Here is a 20,200-nt window from a genome sequence, read left to right as displayed (position 1 = left end):
AATATAAGCCATTTCTTCTTTGGAAAAAGTTTTACGCTTTTTGTACACTGCACAAAGGATGTAAATTATGTATATATATATTCTATTGCAAAAAAACTGGCAACGCCTTTACGGGGTATTTCGTTCTTTTGTGAAAATTATTACCTGCTCGCAACACAAATGCATTACACTATTACCCTGCATAAAATGACGGTGTGGCAGTGTAACCCTGATAAATCAGCTGATCGTAACAATTTATTTTCATAACTTCATAAACTTTAAGCAAAGAAAACTGAAATGGAGGCTTGTGAGAATTAGCTGATACACGGGGTGGCAATTTATGTTCTTTTCATAGACTATTGACACTTTTCAGAGGTAGGAGTAATTTATAAAGGTTTAACCATTTATTTAGGCAAATAAGATAAAGGTTGAAATTGTCTTACGATTTGATTTGTTAGCTAGTTGAGCTAAACTGGCATCGAAGTTCATACCAGCTAACATACCATTTTTAGGCAGAAAACCATTCAACAGAAGTTTGCTCGTTATGTCAGACGGCCTTACGTACCCTGCATTCTTGAACAATTACTTCTAAGCTAGTGGATGAATGCATTGGAGTCGCAAATGATCTTGGGGTAAAAAAAGGTTCCCGGGCATCAGGGGCATGAAGGTAGTGAACAAGCAGACTACCTAGCCAAGCAAGGTGTTATTGATTTAAGGGCAGGGCCCTTCTGTGGACTCACAATGGCACGCACTAGGAAAGTCATAAGAAACTGCGAAACAAAGCAGTTAAGACAACACTGAATTGAATTCTCAGGGCAAAGGCAGGCCAAACGTTTATGCTCCAAGCAACGAGAGTATCAACCATACTCATTAATATACATATGCAGAGAGGACCTACGAACTCTCACCTTACTTTCCCACAATGCTTCAGAATATGCCGCGACATTTTTTTGACTATCGTAAAAAATTTGTCCTGAACGGGGCAATCCTAATCCCTTATATAGTGCACACAAATGGCTCCGAAGAGCCGTTGTTGTTGTTGTGGTAGCGAAAAGGTTGCTTCCCGAAGGCTTTGGGGAGTGCTATCGATATAATGGTCCTTTGCCGGTAACAGATCCGGTACGCTCCGGTACCACAGCACCATTAAGGTGCTAGCCCGACCATTTCGGGAACGATTTATGTGGCAACATTAAACCTTCAGGCCATTCCCTCCCTCCCCACCCCCAAGTTCCATGAGGAGCTTGGGGTCGGCAGGGCCTCGTCTGTTAGTGAAACAGGATTCGCCGCGGATAGATGAGGTTGACGATTGCGTTTGGAGAAGCTATATATTGCGCTGGCAACCTGAAGGATTGCGCTACACAGCCCCTTGAATCTGGTATTTTAGTCGCCTCTTACGACAGGCATACCTACCGCGGGAATATTCTGACTAACCCGCTGGGTAAGAGCCGTAATAGGAGTCTGTTTGGACGACCATTGTAAGAAGGGAAATTCACTCGTTTCTGGTTCTTAAACGAGCTCATGGGTGTTCACGGTTAGAAATTTCAGCCACACTTTTAAACCTTTAATCGGTTTAAGCAACATTTGAAACTTTTTTATACTAAATAAATCTAAAATCTTAAAATTGTTTTAAAACAAAACCAAAAAGTTTCAAAACTCGAAACATAGAAACTTGTATACACGTCTGGTCTTAGAACAAATCCCAAGAGTTTAAACTTGGCGCTGAAAATTTAAAATGAATAAATCTCATTTGTGAAAAGTGTTGCAAGTCACAAATTCTTTCACGAAAAATTTTGTTATACATATAAAAATGTATAATACGTTTTCTTACAAAGATATGATAGCTCAGTAGGTAGAGACGCTACTAGAAGCTTTGGCACGTCTGTTCGAAACCAGGCTACCTGCCATTAGCTTTTTCTTTTTCTTATAAGTAACTGCAAGTGTAGACCTCTATAGTTTCAAATTGGTTATATGCAGTAATTTTTCAGGAAGACAGGTATAATCTATATTTAAAACAAAATTTGGTTTGGCCATGTATGCAGTACAAAAAAGTTTCATATTTAGGCTCAAACTTTTTACCGTGTAGGCGTTTTTTTAACTTCGAATGTTTGGTGGGTATATAATTTAATTCAAACCCTGGTATAAGTGCAAAATGTTTTGTGCTAGATTTTCGTTTAAACTGTTTAAAATAAATTTTTATTTAATTTTGCTAGTCTTAGAAAAAACTTGAATGAATTTTGTTACGAAAACTATGCAAGCCAATTTCAAAGTTCTGTTGAGCGCGACTGAACATATTACACACAATTTGGATTCAAAATATATGGTATACATATGTACTCATATGTTTATAAAAGGAATGCCAACAAAAAAAGACAATAATCAGCCCAATCACGCAATCCATCGTAGACTGTTTTTTCGGGGTTCGTAACATTGCTACGATGGTGATTGGGCTGTTTGTTTTAAATATTTTTCGCGTTTCGTAAATTTTCTCCGTTGGCAAGAACTTGTCGTAGAAAATTTCAAATAAACGTCAAAAGTTTACTTTCCGAGTGAATTCAGTTATGCCACTGTACGAATTTCGAATTTACTTATTACTTTCGGAGAGGTTCGGAAACACGGTCGAATTGCATGATAGCAATTTCGTAGCTTTCCCGAAAAAACAGTCTACGATGGATTGCGTGATTGGGCTGAGTACCTAGTGACAATTTAAAAGGTGTGCAGCGGGGCATTCATATAGCTGGACCTTTACACCAGTATGAAGTATGAATGTTCGAGATTTCGAGTTCAAAAGGAGTAAAATTCAGAAACATGTCCTAGTAACCATCGCCGTGTGCAAATTTAATATTTTTTCTATAATATAAATAACAAAAAATAGTATAAAGCAATATGAGTCTGTCCCGCTAATTAAATATATAATTACAAAAACGTTTGCCTTAAAATAAGAAAGTTAAGAATTATTTAAAATATAATACTTTCAGAAACTTTTTGAGTATGCAGTTTTGTAGTGCAATTAATTTTAGTCTGCCGATAATTGTTTTGATTTTTGGCCAGTTTTTTTCAAAGCGTGTTTCAGATTATTTTCCAAATAAAAAAACTTTTCTGGGCTTCGCAAGGAAGATATCTAAAACACCCTTCGAAAAACGCATGCCAAAGGTTTGATTTGGACAAATTAGTAATTTGTTAGACTAGAATTGTTCTGTAAACTTTTTATTTTTTTTTTTTTAGAATTACTCACCTAAGCTTTCAGAAGTGGTATCACTCTCCCATTTGCTCTGCAGAGATCCAAACTATTTGTATACAGTACATAAAATGGTATTTAAATCAAAAATAGAAATTTCATAATAAATTATTTTAGATGGTCTACCCTTCACTGAATAGCAACAACTTTGAACAACAAAAAGAAGAAAAGAATATTTGAGAGACAAAGACGGACATTTTTATATATATATTTTTTTTTAACAAGTGGCACAATAGGGATGAATATGAAGGATAGACGAAAAATACGAATAAATACTAAAAGATCACTTCCCAGTATAAGAAGTTCACTAACTTTTAACCCATTTTTTGCTTGAGAATGATGTTAACGATGTGACAATTATGTTTTGTTTTAATAGAAGAAAAGAAAAATGATTAGTAAACTTAAAATATTTGATTTTATTAAGCGACAAAAGATGATAACAAATAAGAGAATATCGATTAAACATGGTTACTCAAAATAAAAATCGTTACAACTATCGTTTACTTAGTTGTCAATTACGAATTAGTGAATTTTTTTAGAAGAGTATAGCTAGTTAACTTTCAACGATCCAACTTGTCGAAATCTTAACGAGCTTTTTTTGATGGGGTATGCAGAAGGGATAATTTTAGAAACTTCATACCAAAGCATTATATTAGAACAGTTTACATTTTATATTAATGCGGCCGTGATTTATTCACAGCTACTGAAAGATCACAGTTGGTCTCAGCGTAAGCTTCGAAGAAATCACCGTGACTGACTGACTACGACGTCTCTCGTACGCAATCACACTTACCAATAGTGGCTATCACAGATCCAGTACAGCTCACGCGATAATATGAGTCAATGTGCCTGTGATTTGTGCTGTACGTAAGTAGCGGTAGTTGCCGCAGTTAGCTGTGATTGTGACATTTAGCAATAAAAGCAAGTTTCTGTGACATCTAGGAAGGGATTGTTGCACAAATCACAAACTCATTGATTTATATGGCCGCAGTTAATTGTTCTGCTGCGTGACGCGACCGCTATGCTGCAACCTGTGATTACGTTAACTGGTAGCGTGATTTTGACCTGCTAGCATTGTACAGTCACAATCGCCAATAAAAATAGCTCCGGCTGTGGCGTCACAGTCAGTCGCTCAAAAATCACGCGATCTTTCACTCCAAAGCTTGCTTACTAAATTATAAAAGCGATTTGAGTATTCCAGCTCTAGTTTACGGTATTGCAACGAAGTTGGGGTGCAGTGTATTATTTTTTAAAATACTATAAAATTGTATTAAGAAAGTAGTAGAAATGTACCATCACTGTTGCAGATTCATCCTGGGACATATGAATGTAGATATTTACAATATTGCTGAACAATTCAAATCGTGTTTTTCGAACTTACACTTGTTGCAGCAGCATCGGTCTCTCCATTGGTATCATCAGGCTGGTTAACTTCATTGTTAACTGGTTCCGGCTGGTTTAAATTATTATCTTCGGGTGGCGTACAACTATTGCTGTTATTATCCTGCAATGAAAATATTCAAAAGCAATGAAATAATGCAATTCTAAGATTTTTTTTTGTAAATTCCGATACCTTAAATCAATTTGGATAGCTGGCCGATGTTAAGGCCTTACATACATAATATAGAAGTCATAGCGTAGATGACAAGTCTAATCTTTAAATTTGATTTGATTTTCAAAATATTTAAAAGCGATAACATGTTTTGTTACAATTTTCAGTAATCTTCAAGATAATTTATATGTGTTTTTTTATACAATCAACAATTTTGTTGCATAAAGGGTCATTATTTATAGAATAGAAAATATATGTGATTTTGAGATCAGCAATTAGAACAATTGGAATGTGATTGAGTTTACAAATAGTGCTTCATACTTATAATAAATATCTTTCAGGATATATATTTCTGAAATTATTTGAGTAAAGGGAATTAGGTTTGAGGGAATTTTAAGAGCAAGTTTGCACGAATGAGAATATTCGACGACAACAACACTGTTCTGTAAAAATTAAGGTTCTCAAAGTTGTAAGTTATTACATAAAAATGGCAAGTTTTTTTTTATGTGGTCTGAAAAAGCGGTTGTGGGGTGCTCAAAAATTTTTTACCTAAGATTTTCCTTTTTTATTTACTAAAAACTTTTTTGTTTAATTCTTACATCCTCGTAGGCGGTTTTTCGGTACAAGATGGTGAAAGAAAATGTCTGCATACACCTTTTCGAGGTGTACTTCAGAAAACATAAATTATACTTCAGAATAATCAATTGTACTTCAGAAACTTTTTAAGAATAATCAATTATACTTAAGAAACGAAAAATTGATCTTCAGACAACGTAAAGTGTATTTCAGAATGAACGTACAGTTCATCGAAAAATTGGTTTGCCGTTATTCTGATAAAGAATACTTCTTTGCATTGAAATTACTTTTTAATATACATATATATGTATATATTTTTAAATGATGCAAATGTTTCGTTTAACTTCATTCGGTAGTTATTTTTGCGTTCATAGCAATTTATATAATTTTGACTTAAACCCAGGTCCTTCGGGGTGGTAGCCGAGAACGCTAAAACGCTGTAGGCTTTGGCTTCTGAACAGATTCTATGTTTCTAAAGTACAGTATAAGACTTTTGAAGTGAAACTGAAGCACAATAAGTGGTTTCTTAAGTACAAATTATGCTTTCTGAAGTTCAATTGGCTATTCTGAAGTATAATTAACGGTTTCTGAACTACATCTTACGGGTTTTAAACAACAATTCACTATTCTGAAGTAAAATTAACGATGACTTGAATGGAAATTGACTTTCCTGAAATATATATTACGCTTTCTGAAGTACACTTGACTAGTCTATGGTACATTTAACGACTTCTGAAATCCAGTTTATCGTTCTGAATTACAAATGATTTTTCCGAAGTACATTTTACCGTTTCTACTAAAACCACATTTTATGGTTTCTGAAGCACACTTGAAAAAGGTGTAGAATTTGAAAATTCAATGTTGCATTTCAGGAATTTTTTCTGATATGTTTGAGCAAAGTTTCAACACACTAGAAACAATTTACAAAATCTTGAAGAATAGTCTGTCCAAGAAACTTGAATTTTTGATTTCGCAGTCTCAAAAAAAAAAAAGAAGCTTTTACAACAAGTCCACAACTTTTTCGAGCAGGCGCACCTTTCATATAGCAATTTATTACCTGCGCATTTTATTTCAAACAAGAAAACTTATTGCATAAAAAAACTGCAAGTAAAATTTGTTTTCAAAACTAGTATTTTGCTATACTCAAAAAGCATGAACAAGAAAAGTGCATACTTTTTTAAGTTTCTAAATTGTTTTACAAATAAAAATACCAGTTTCTATTTATTTAAAAGAACTGAAGAAACTGCTTCTTACAAGTCTTCATGGAAATTTCCATGTTTTTTATTAAATTTAATATGTTTGAAAACTTCCTAACATTCTAAATAAACATTTAAAAATTTTCATAAAAATATTAAAAAAAATATCCGAATTTTCAAATTTTTTCCAAAATATTTTCGAAATTCATTTACATGGCCGCTTGTGTATCTTGCTACACAAAGGTTGTGGAACGTAAAGCGAGGCAGGAATTTAAGATATTCTTAACTTATCGCGTTTTCAATGCGTAAAAGCGAAGCAATGTGGCAGAGTTCTATGTTAATCCGGCAAACGAATGATCAATGGCAACTTTGATTGTGCAGTTGTCCACCCTTTTCTAAATAAATTAACTGAAATTAGAGGGAGTGACACATACAGAACAGTCTATTTGGTCGATTAGCTCTTTCCTTGCCACCTTTTTAGCGAAAATTCGCTTTTTACCGATACTGCGGTGAAAGTACACGATGCCGAAAAGCATCGAGTATAAAATATCGGTATCGAACGTCAAAAGTATCCATATGGTAAAGTATCGTATCGATTTTCGTGTCCCTATTTTTCACACAAGATATATAACGGCAATTTTTCTTGAGCGTTTTCTTATGATGTGGATACCGCGCTTTAATACAAAATAAATGCATAATGTTGAGCATTTGATGTTTTGCAAATCCTGTTATCATTCATTTCTTCGCGAAATAACTAAATGTTTGAAAGCTAATATGCAGAAATTTGAGTAATGGGGAAATAATTTTAAAGATAAAAAAACTCTGGCGCCATAAAATCACATTAAAAATTAAGTAAAAATAAAAATCAACAAATCAAACCAAAGGACCTTCATATTTAATGAACAGTGTTGTTGTATTTAGGGCAGAACGTGTTTCATTAAATCAAATTGATTCCTGATTCTTTAGCCTAGCTAAGCAGTAAAAATCAAAGTGATTGAATTGTAAGGAATTGTATTGTCAGCTTTTGCAGTAAATACAATCTCCGCATATTTTGATAGCTACTGCCAGCTCATTCCGGGCTATCGGGTCTAATCATGTATCTCGATTTCACTTATTTGGAAATTTGCATGGCAATGGAATATATACGTACGTTATGCTTGTCTTACACATTGTAATGCAAATCTTATAACAAATGTTTGCCAATCTTCATTTGCGTCACACTTACCACTGCTCATAATCATGATAAGGTCCGGGTTTTCAGGGCGAGTTCAAACTCCAGTTACAGTTGACTAAAGTTAAACCCTGACACTTTGTTTGATTACACAACATTTTGCTGCTCATCTCCGTTGAAACGGTCGAAGTAGCAAGGTTAAACTCTAGTCAAATTTCACGGGAGTTTAAACACGCACTAAAAAACCGGGCCTACGAGTTTTAACCATTTAATTGGTTTTCTTTCTTTTACCTTTAGGAAGGATAGTAGTTGTAGAGTTTAAAGCCACCTTCGACAACACGAAAAGGAGCTGGCTTTGTATAAATTTGGTTTTCCGGCAAAACTTACACGGCAGTGCAAAATTACGTTGCGCAACACCATCAGCTTAGTCAGAATTAGGATTGAGCTCTCATAGCCGATCGAAACTTAACGAGGTTTCAAAGAGAGTGACTGCCTATCGTGCGATTTCTTTAATTTGATGCTGAAGGATATATTCTATAAACGCGTGCATTTATGGCGTGTGCTGACAACATTCACATCATAAATCCTAACACCCGCGCCGTAAGTTCTGCTTACTCAGAACTGGAAAAAAAAGCGGAAAAGATGGGTTTGATGGTGAATGAGAACAAAAGGAAGTACCTGCGCTGTCATCAAGCAAACAGTCCGCGCGTTAGGGTCTTGGAAACAACGGCACTGTTGGCAGCAATAATTGCGAAATAGTTAAAGACTTCGTTTATTTGGGAACCAACATTAGAACAAACAACAACAGTCTAGAAATCCAGCGAAGAATCACTCTTGCCAACAAATGGTACTTTAGACTGCGTAGGCAATTGAAAAGTAAAGTCATCTCTAGGCAAAAGAAGATCATGCTCTATAGGTCACTTATCGTATTCGTGCTATATGGTGGAGAAGCATGGACCATGACAACATCAGATGAGGCGGCTTTGGGAGTGTTCGGCGAGTATTCGGCGAGTACCGAAGACACCAACATAGTCCAGCGAAATAAAACACAGCGGCTACCCCAGCTACTAAGGTCATGTAGGGCGCCCCCACTACGCTGGAAGGGCCAGGTGAAAATTTGCGCCCGAGACAAACCCTGCAAATTCATTTGTATTATGGACTCTGGTCCAGCACGGAGGTCCGTTCCACCAAATAAAGAACATCTCAAAGCTTCATAATAATTTGTTCTCGTTGCGGAATGAACTACAGAAAGTTATGAAAAATTTCCGGTATTTTTGTATGCTTTTTTTTCGTTTTCCTTACTTACGAAAAAAAAAATGCCGATTAAATGGCCGCATTAGTTAGCATTAAGCATTAATAACATGAACCTAGTTTAATATGAACCGAGTGACTAGTTAACTATTTGTATGGACTCAAGTGTGCAGTTAATCTAACATAAATTTGACTCTGACAAATGAAACGAAGATACATCGAAAATTCGAGATACATGATTATCGTATGGATTTGGGAATTCATTTTACTATTAAGCATAGCTTATATTTTAAAGAAATCTATTTTCAAATTGCTTTAATAAACATATCTAAAAGTGCTTATGTACTTAGATATCGTACTTTAATAAGTTGTATATAGATTCAAGATTTTTGGTACGTGGGTAGTTTTTCTATTACTCTATACAATATAGGTGGTGGGTCTCATCAGAAATTGTTTTCAATTTAGCATTAGACAAGATATGGGTCTATGCGTATAAAAAATATTGCAATGATATGCAGGGACATTTAAGGGCAGTTCAAATAGACGAATTATATTTACAAAAGACAAAAAGTAACAAAAATGGTATAATCTTCTTACATTATTGTACATAACTCAGCGAATAATTTTCTATATAAGCGCGATATGGCGCATTTCATTGGTTTAGAGATTTTCAGAAAAAAAAAAAACTTTTTAGAACTAATTTTTATAAAAATAGAGGCGGGGGCTTTATACTTTCTTTGCATGGTCAAACAATTATTTAAGTGCTTAATTATCTTGCGCTTTTTTGGTTAAGCTCATTTTAAATATGTATGTATGTTGGTAAAATTATTTATCAAATAACTTAGATGTCAGGTATATTAATACATTCAAGCTTTATAATTACCATCACCATGTCCTCTGCATCCTCCATTTCCACCACATTTTCCAGTAAGGATGTAACATCTAATTTTATATAATGAAAAGGTGTTGGCTTCCAAGTGTGGAGTATTAATTTAATATCATTCTCAGCACGCTCATGTATATTACGATTCTTGCATGTTTCCAAGTCACAGATTAAATCAACGATGTAGGGCTGCATTATAAAATATCAATAGAATAGATACACATACAGTATGGATTAGTATGTAACTGTCTTAATTAATTCGTTTTTTTTTCCACCGTAAATAGCTTACCATAAAACCAGAATCTTTTGAGTGACAATAAAACTCATTTAATGTACGCAACGAATTGTTATTGCAGTCGATTATGATAAAATCGTATAAATTATCAGAAATAGTTTTCTTAAATGATTTTATCAAATATTGCATATACGTATCCTCCATATCGGCATCATACTCATACAGCACTTCTTTTTTTGGTATCTGAAGTTTGTTCAAAAATACAATTACATACAAAAATATTTTTTTTTCTTAACTTTTACTAATACTGTGTAACAATGAAAATACACTCTTTGCGAGACAGACCTCAAGTTGTAGGTTTAGCCGATTACACAGGCCGACAGCATTTCAGACCCAAAAACCAGACTATATATTTCCGAAGGTTTATGATGCGCTGAATCCAAATTGAATTGCTCTATCAGCTCTGGTTTTCTAGATATCCTAACCTAAAAGTGCAAGAAACCCCGTTTTTGCCCATATTTGAGGTTATGTAGCCTTGCAGATGTTTTCTTTCACCAAAATAATAGGCAGGCATCTTTAAGTACAAGTCTTGAAATTTTCATGTTTAGGTAGAGGTGGTTTCTAGGGGTTAGGGCTGTGGGTGACTTGGTATCCGAGGGTTAGATAGTACAGGGGTGTGGTGAGTTAGCACACTTATGGTATGAGACAAAATTTTAAGAAAAATAATACTCAATTCAAGAAAATTAGTAATCAACTATATCATGTCTATGTTATCTCAATCGATTTTCAGGTGTAGGAAAATTTAAAAACATGAAAATTTCAAAATGCGACATCTCAGCGAAAAAAAGATATTTGAGCAAACTCAACGCCGTTTGAAAGAAGAAGACTTGTATTTAAAAGTTGCCATCCTTTAATTTTGGTGAAAGAAAACATCTGCAAGGCTACATAACCTCAAATATGGCCAAAAACGGTATTTTTTGCTCTTTTAGGTTAGGATATCTTGAAAACCAGAGCTGATAGAGCAATTCAATTTGGATTCAGCGCATCATAAACCTTCGGAAATATATAGTCAGGTTTCTGGGTCTGAATGTTGGTTAAATTTTGTTGGCCTGTGCTATACAAAAACTGGAAGCTTAAAATTTCAAATAAGTCCTCAAAATCTGAAACCCCGGTATTTATTCAAGCCCACCTATAACTTTATTTCTCTGTATTCGAAATTCTAAGTATACAGTTTTTATATACTCAACTAGACCTACATTTTTAGAAATGTCTCGCATGTATTGAAAGTTTTTCTCACACAGTGTAACTAATAAAAAATTTTAAAAATAAAAAAATTAATAAAAACCGGTCTCAATCCATGCTAATTTTATTCTTATATGTGTATATATTTTTTTGTTGCTAATACTCACTTTTTTACCTGTTTTCGGGCACCTCTCCTCATAATCATTCTCAATAAGAAAATAGTCATCGATACTCAAAATGCGTGGATTACCGCCACCCATTTCTATTTCTTTTTCCTTAATCAACTTTGCCACAAATGACTTACCGCTGCCGGGTGGACCACGTAATATTACACAAATCCTTTTTGGTCGTGTCAATCGACCTGGTTTAAGTAGAATTTCATCTACTGTTATCGTATTTTTATTTTCAATACTAGGGAATGACATTTGTATATGGTCAGTTGATTGTGTGGGAATATTTTCATTGGCATCAGCAGTTGAGGGAAATAGTGATTGTGGTGGCGCAGTAGCAGTACTCTGTACTGTATGCATAAAAAATGGTTTATTTGTGCTTAACATTGGCGGTGGCGGTGGAGCTGGTGACTCGCATTCACGGCTAGTATTCAAATCACTGTAATATTAAATATTATTATTGATAAGTGGAATATTAAAAGTCGAAGAATTAAATTTGAGCTCGATTTATTCATTTTGTTGTATTCAAAGCGACTAAGAATTGATAAGCGGGAATTCAAGAGACATGTGGCTTCTGGATTTCAAATTACAAATATGTATATATTGTGGCGAATATTAGCAGTTTCGATATGTCCCTACGCAGTCACGCATACATGTACACAGTAATAAACAGCACACATACCTAGAAGACAACAGTGAATATGAGATACATAAATTAGATATAAATAAGCAACTATTCGAGAAGGCTGTTTAGGAAAAGTCTGAACCCTGGGAGAAATAAACGTACTGAGAGTAAAAAAGCAGCACAAGATAAGGAATAGTCGGTCGGTTTGCTTTTAGCACGCTATAAGTGAAGTAGGCGAGTAATTTAATTTTGAAGTACTACTACCCTAGTAGTGTTGCAAATAAAAAAAAATTTCTACACTGAATATTTAAACTATATATTCAACAGTTCAGCGATTCGAACAATAACAGAAGGTACGGAATAATCAAGATTTTTCTAGCATTCTTTACATTATTCAAATAATATATTCAAAGAAACAAAAGCAAATTTTATGCTTAGTTATTAAAACTGTACGATAGGCAAATTATAGACTTGATAGCAATAGTATGGCCAAGCTAACGCGCGAAGGAAATTGAAAACCCCCACCAAGAACCACGACTTATGTTATGAAATAACTTCGTCTTTTAGACCTGAAAATTTGTTTTAGCATAATCTTTGACACCATGCAGCCCTAGGCTTGGTGTCACAACTTTCATACTTTGTTCGTCATGTGTAGCTAATGTCCCCTTTCCCAGTTTATCTGCTTTTTGTTGCCAGCTACGCCCATATGACCGGGCACTATAATGATTGTAAACTTCACCCTTTTCCAATTCTTCCAACTGCTTATTTGAACCCAAACACTTCTAGTTGTTTACAATGACCGCCTGGTTGTGAATACAAAAGTTTGCGCCACTGCAATTTTTTCCAGTATCTCTGCCAGTTTGTACGATCTTGTTATTACCAGATCGGTACAGTATACCATAGATCATCCCTGTTCTATTAGTTTAGTTTCATTTTAGTGTCGTGTAGCGTATCCTTCGACATTTCGCCGCCCTTCGCCCCACCCTTCCAACTCTATTGAGGCCCTAAGATCTCAACCGAAGCACGAGCTTACACAATTTTTAGAACAGAATAATATAAAAATTTGCCTTTGAAATAAGAGGTTGTGAGTACTAAATCTATTGAGTAATTGAAAGACATGAAAAATAGTTACGACGCCGTTGAGAGGACACCTCTCTTGGGCGGACAAAAGTTGGTTGACGGTGTCAGCCCAAGGTGGGGGTTTAACTGCATATCAGTATGCATTGATTGAAGGTGAGCGTTTTCACTGGCCACTTCATTTTGAAAACCCCCGACATAGGAAAGTAAACCTTATAAAAATATTTCATTAGCCGGCTGCGAATAACGGGCCCATGCAAAGGTTAATAAAATAAACGAAAGTAAAATCCTCATACTTTAATAGCGTTTTATTTTCTGGAAAAAATGTTACCTCATCTTGCACTATTAGATTCTAACTTTTGAACTAGATCACCTGGCGCTATGTAAAATGGATGAATTTGTAGGTAACGGAACTCCGTTTTGTAATAGGAACTACAGACGACGATTTTCTGGATTTTTTGCTTCCCGGCATTTTCGGGATCTGAAAGTTCAATCCCGGGATCACGGCATTGTCCCGAAATTTAGCCTGTAAATATTTCTATATGGTTTTTGACAAAAATTGCAACACATTGACACATTTGCCAAACCCAGTAAATTCAAAGGATAATTTCTCAGAAGCAAAAAAAAAAAAAATTCTAAATGCTCGATTTGTAAGAGTGGGAATGAAGTTGTCTCCAAAAATTTAAAGTGATTGCGTTTTCGCATATGCAAAGGGAGCACAAAAAGCTAATGATTGGATGCATACGAAATTCAACTGATTTTCATTCGCATAGTGTATTATTTTACAGCACTGCTATGTAGTAAAGATGGTTGTACAAAAAAAAATCAAAAAGGTATTGTGACGAATATTACCATCTCTAAGCTGTTACTAAGTAAATGCACAACAACAAAAACGTTAAAGCAAGGTACATAAACACATTAATCATCAATTGCACAGGTACATACAAGGCAGCAGAGAGATACTCACCATCAACCGTAGTAGTACTCACATATACACACGCATATAGCTATGCGAGAGAATATAAACTACAAATATACATCTACATTTAGGGCTCGTAACCAAGCATGAAATTCGCGAAGTTAATAGACCTTAGGAGAAATGGATGAACGAGAAAACAGAGAGTATAAAAGCGGCACAAGCTGAGTTGTCAGTACTCAGTTTGATTTAAGCACGCTATTGGTTGTGAAGTAGAAGTGCTATTGTGAAGTACTTTCTAAGTAGTCTAATAAAGACCATTTTGCATTATTGAATATTGGAGTTATTTATTCAACAGTTTAGCGATTCGAACGTTAGCAGAAGGTTTGGAATAAGCGGAATTTCCCTAAATTCGTTACAATATAATGGAAAAGGTTAAAGAAATATCGTCAATACCTTTATTGAACTGTAATTAAAAAAGAAGGTAGTTACTTACTAATTTAATTTCTTTTTGATTTCACATAAAAACAGATTACTAGAGGCAACTTTTAATTTGATTAAACAAAAAATTTAATTCATCGATTGAGTAATTTAAAATGTGATTAATAAAAAGTTTCGACTAATCAATTGATCGCGCAGCTCTATATTTTTTTTAAAATGCTCAAGTATCGTAATTTCCGCCTATCAATTTATGAATGAGCTCTTATTATTATAATTTTAATGACTTACTCTTCATTTTCCGATATTGCTTCAAGCGTTTCATTTGCTTCTGTGGGGCAACTCACATTGATATCGTTGTTTTGCGTTTGGTTCTCAGTTTGTTGTACATTTTCGGTCTCATTCTGTTGAATATTAATCATTTATGTATTAAGGATGTTTATTAAACTTTGCTTATATGGTTTTATATAGCATTTAGTATAAATATGTTATACTTTGTGCGCTCACATTTTTGCCAAATAAACAAAACACAAATATCTGGAAATTCATTACCTTATTTTCATTATTGTCAGTTGCTTGTGCCTGCGAAGCGGTGCTTTGTTCTTCATTTGCGTTTCCGGTTTGTGATGCTCCTTGAGAATTTCGTTGTTTAGCCAAAGCATTTTTCTTCTTTTTACCCTTCTTGTTCTTTTTTTTAGGTACCGCATTCAAACCCAATTTTTCGCCAAATTGGTTAACTGCTACTTTATTAGAAGCATGTCCGTATTCAAAAGTTTTCACTGGCTTGTACGCATCCGAAAAATTGGGCACAATCATTTTAAAGGGATTATTGGTAGGCGGTAGTGAACTAGAACCAGTAGCGGGATTCGAACCAGCCCCCTTATGACCATAATCTATAACTTTTGGTTTTGGAACAGTGCTATTTTGATAATCTATTACTTGTACAGGTCGATAGTAGTCATCTCCTCCAAAATCAGTGCTAATTCCTGGGCTGTTTAATTAATTTTTATATTTTGAAAATTTTAAAAATTATTAATGTAGAATTGCAAACACTACTATTACTGCCATCTTAACTTTCAATATTTTTTTTCATAGTAAATTTTTTTAGCTTCTCTTTTTTACGGTATAACTTGAAACAATTAAAGCACACGAATATAATAAAAACTGTCTAGACACCATGTATGAATGGAACTGTTTACATATTGTAGCATTATTGTACCAATGACGTAAGAGTTTCCATTCTATAGGCGTAGCAGTTGCGCGATTACCCATAGGAAAAGGTTATTCATCACCCCTGACACACGTAGTACCTGCAGTAAAGTAAAAATATCGAGGAGGTTTAAATGCCAAAATAACGTAAATTACAAGATTTTAGATTTTAACATTTTGATGAATTTCGAAACAAAGTTATAATCTGCAACCGCGTGAGCTATGCATATCTACTTAAAGTAAATAGAGGCAGAAAACTCGAAAAAACGTTTACGTTTACGTTATTTTAGCATTAACGGCCTGGTACATACAAAATCGGTCAGAAATCATCGTATGGTACCACCATGCAATGAAAAAAATAATAATCTCAATAAAATAAACCCATTTCACACACTTTTAATCATAACTTACAGAGTCTGATCACAGAAAACAACGAAATTCTCTTCTATTCTTAATAAAACTCGCAGAAAAAGCTAGCATGTTAAATGATTTTCATTCAGGAAGACAATTGCAGTTATTTGAAATTTTAAATAACAAAAAACAATTCCTTAGTTTCATTACACAAATTTACTGCAAAACCCTGAATGAAAGGTCGGCGATAAAAAGTATTTATTTTAAGAGTGAATAAAAGCAAAACTTATAAACATTAAAAGTGCGGTATTGAAAATAAAACGGCAGTAAAATCAGTACTTATAATATTTTCTCTTAAAACAAGGACGGATCGATTTATACTACAACAAAACATGGACCTATCGTTTTTTTCCATAAGAAGACATACCAAGTCATTCAATTCGGAACAATTTCAGGATCACTTGGGGATGATTTTTGATATCTGTTCGGTAAAACTTTAAAACTATTTCGAGACTGTTTCGGGACAATTTGGAGGCGGAATTATTTTAGGTATCATTTCGGGGACTACTTAAAGATAATTTCAAGACTATTTCATTTCCGGACAGTAACAGGATCACCTCAGAATCATTTCGAGACTATTTCGGGACCAATTAAAAATTTCAGGTTAATTTTGGGACTATTTCATGATCCTGCAACTGTGCTGAAATTGTTATGAATTGGTCCCGAAATAGTTTCAAAATGATTCCAAAAATATTCCCTAAGTGTGCCGATAGAACGCTTCAACTGCCTCAAACACATTCCGAAACAGTCTCGAAATGGTTTTCTAGTTTTCCCTAAATGATACCTAAAATAATACCGAAGTGATCCTGAAAATGTTCCGAATTGAATCATCTGATGTCTGTTTCTTGTGGGAAAAAACTGGTTTTAAGAGAAAAAATTATAAATCAAGCTTTTGCTGCCGTTTATTTTTTTGCCGCAGTTTTACAGATCTTTATAAGTTTCGCTTTTGTTCACTCGTAAATAAATACAATTTTTAAAATAGCAGCAAACACAAGTTTTGTCTGTTATTTTCTTCTTTTTCCCTCAATAGGGTAGGCACTTTGCCGATGGTGTGAGGGCTTAGCCGAACTTGCATCTCACCACTAGGAACCCCTTTAATCGAGGGTGTTTTACGGGCCGTGCTTATTGCATGATTTGCAGCCATGGGGTAAAGGCAAGGCACGACCGCGCAGATTGAGGTGGTGGAGAGAGAGCAGATACCACGAAACCAAATGTCAAAATATAGATCCCATGCGTGACGAGGTGAGAGGTTACGCTGGGCCTTCTGCAGAATACACCGGCCGACAGAGGACTGGAAAGTCTTTAATGTATTTCGACATACGAATGAGGGCCAGAACTACATCCTCCTCTAAGTTGCACACGCACCTTGGAAACATGTTCTTTGGGGCAGTTATAATTTATCTGCCACTCAGGAAAAACAGTAGAATCGAGCGAGGTTGAAATGAACCTTGAAAGCCTTAAAACAAAAAAGGAAGAGCACGACGCAGACGTTACGAGAAAGATGACTGAGGGGACAAACCCAAATAATACACAGCATTTGTGAGGTTGAAAGGAACATCGAAAGCCTTAAACCAAGATAGCCATAGGAGGACGTTGACATCACGGCAAAGGCGTCGGAGCAGGACAAGCAGATAAACCCTCAACACAGTAAAGTGGCATCGAGCGAACTCCTCCCAACTCTTGAGGGGAGTTCGTTTGACGTGGCGCTGATGCAGGAGCCACAGCTCTCATCGCAAGTAAATGTTTGTGAGCTACGCGAAATCGGAGACAAGTTGAGAGCTGCAATCGTGGTACCCTGCTGGCGACCTCGCAGGGGTTGCCGTCAAGCGGAAGAATAAGCAGACATTTATCTTGACATCAAGTTATATGGCCCACAATATGGAGGCACCACAAAGGTAGTGCAAGAGTCTATTGTAAGGAAAAGAGCTCAAAGGGCGGTTGGTCATAGGCACGGATGCAAATTCGTAACACAATGCGAGGGGAGAAGGCGAACATGCAGTAATGTTATTGACACCACATTGAGTTCTGAACGTTATACAAATATCAAAGTGTCATTGGAGGGTCCTTAATAGCCCATCCTTATAAGACCATACGTATATAAGCTTCAACATACCCCTAAAGTGGGTAGAAAAGGGAGGAACCTTCAGAAACTCTAGGTCAACGAACTGTACCACATTCCAGAAACATTAATAAAGAAAACTTGGACAACCCAAAGATATGGTCACCATAGAGGAACTGGAGGCATCCAATGACTTCTTATCAATGACGCTTTTGACTGCGTATAACACAGCTTGCGCTCTAGGAACATTCCAAGGAAAAACAAAGCCGACATGGCGGAGCAAGAGGCTGATTCTTCATAGAAAACATATAAAAAAAAAATGTTTAAGCTGACAAAGGTCGCGGAAATCGAATCCTGCAAGGGCGAGTATAGGGATCTGTTGAGCGTCTACAAGCGTGAACTTCACAAGGCAAAGTCTCCTGGAAAAAAAGTTCTGTGCGTACATCGTATGCTCTTGCGAGACAGCGCGATTATAGATAGTCTTAGCTTGGGGCAATAAAGTAAAGGGACTTATAAACAAAAGAGAATGGGGAATGGTCGCTTAGTAGTGAATAGTCCTTTGAGGCGTTTCTCGACACATATTTCTCCTTCGAACATGATGCAGAAGAGCCAGCTGACAGCGCTTACACTTCAAGACCTACAAAGGACTGATACCAAAATCGAATGGGCGGTGAAACCTTTTTTTACGTTTAAATCTCCGCTTCCAGATGGTATATTTCCTGTCATTCACAAATCTCAAATAGAGCGATCGTGAAATGGCTTTAAATAATATTCGACGGTCATGAACTATGTACGCCACTCTTAGGGAGTCGCCCGGTCCTTTCCCTACCAAAGGCGAGAAAGATAAGTCATATGTATCCCAAAGACTACAGGCCCATAATCTTAACATAATTTCCGCACAAAACATTTGAGGAGCTTATTTATGTGTATATAAAGTTTAACATGGATGAAGAACTTTTCTCCTCAACACAACATGCGTACACCGGAAGCAAGTGGGTAGACACAGCACTGCATATTAAGGTTTCCAACAATGGGCGATCATTGATGGTCTTAATTACTTTGAAATATTTACATCCAGTCTTTAGTACAGAATTTAGATTATGATACATCGTTTAACCATTATGTTCCTGTAGGGTTTTTTTAGTAAGGAAATATCAAAGGCGTATGGAATTTATTTTTAGACCAAATGCGATCAAATGAGTAATTTCAGAAATGAGATTTGTATGAGGAAATGAGTCGCATTTGGAATTTTTTACCTAAAATTACGCATTTGGCGCAGTGTTAATGTGATATAAGTAACAGCCGTGGTGTTGTGGTAGCGTGCTCCACCTACCACACCGAAGATACTGGCTTCAAGATCCGGGCAAAGCAAAATCAAAAAACAGAAACACGTTTTTTCAATAAGAAATATTTTATATAGCGGGGCCGTCCTCGGCAGTGATTTGGAATTTCTGTCATCTGTCTTGCAGACGCTGTTCGGCGTCGCCGTAAAACATGTATGTCCCGTCCCACCAATTTGTGGGAAAAATTAACCGAACCGAATATATTTTTAAATACAATTTTGTTAATTTTGAATTTTTGTAAGAACATGCTACTATCTCTTCTTTTCCACTGGCTGGTACCTGAGAATCTTTTTTGCCAAACTGAAGACCCTGGAAGCATTCTAAGACCTATACTACTTCCTGCTTCTAGACCTGATAACTGAAGTCTCAGTCTGACGAGCCACACTGCTATCACTGACGAGACCTAATTTAAAAGCACGTGTCGCGCAGTATCCATAAGATTACGCATAGTGAGCCTACAGTCCCCTATATTTTGCGATAACAGTAACTTTTTTGTCTGAGGTTCTGAGACCTGTAAATGATCTTCGACACTTTGCAGCCCGTGGCCGGTTCAACGTCTTTCCCGCTTTGTCGATTATGTGCAACTGTTTTTTTTTTTATTCCGCCCATTCTAATTGGGATGTATACGGCGA

General features: G+C 35.7%; 1 protein-coding gene across 2 annotated transcripts in view; it reads right to left on the bottom strand.

The window, feature by feature from the left end:
- Positions 1–20,200, bottom strand: part of LOC137251448 (uncharacterized protein DDB_G0283357-like) — a 102,920-nt gene that overhangs the window by 10,267 nt on the left and 72,453 nt on the right. The window contains exons 3-9 of one of the 2 annotated variants that reach the window (XM_067786042.1): positions 15,099–15,537; positions 14,838–14,950; positions 11,488–11,929; positions 10,133–10,321; positions 9,844–10,032; positions 4,596–4,718; positions 3,212–3,263 (exon numbers count right to left, since the gene is read on the bottom strand). In XM_067786042.1, coding sequence (XP_067642143.1) covers positions 3,212–3,263; positions 4,596–4,718; positions 9,844–10,032; positions 10,133–10,321; positions 11,488–11,929; positions 14,838–14,950; positions 15,099–15,537 — 1,547 coding nt within the window. The remainder of the gene's footprint in view (positions 1–3,211; positions 3,264–4,595; positions 4,719–9,843; positions 10,033–10,132; positions 10,322–11,487; positions 11,930–14,837; positions 14,951–15,098; positions 15,538–20,200) is intronic. The other variant, XM_067786043.1, reaches the window with a different exon arrangement.

Source organism: Eurosta solidaginis, chromosome 4 (assembly GCF_040869045.1).
Source record: "Eurosta solidaginis isolate ZX-2024a chromosome 4, ASM4086904v1, whole genome shotgun sequence".
NCBI lineage: Eukaryota > Metazoa > Arthropoda > Insecta > Diptera > Tephritidae > Eurosta > Eurosta solidaginis.
The sequence above is the reverse complement of the archived record's forward strand: the minus strand, read 5'-3'. Positions and strand labels throughout refer to the sequence as shown.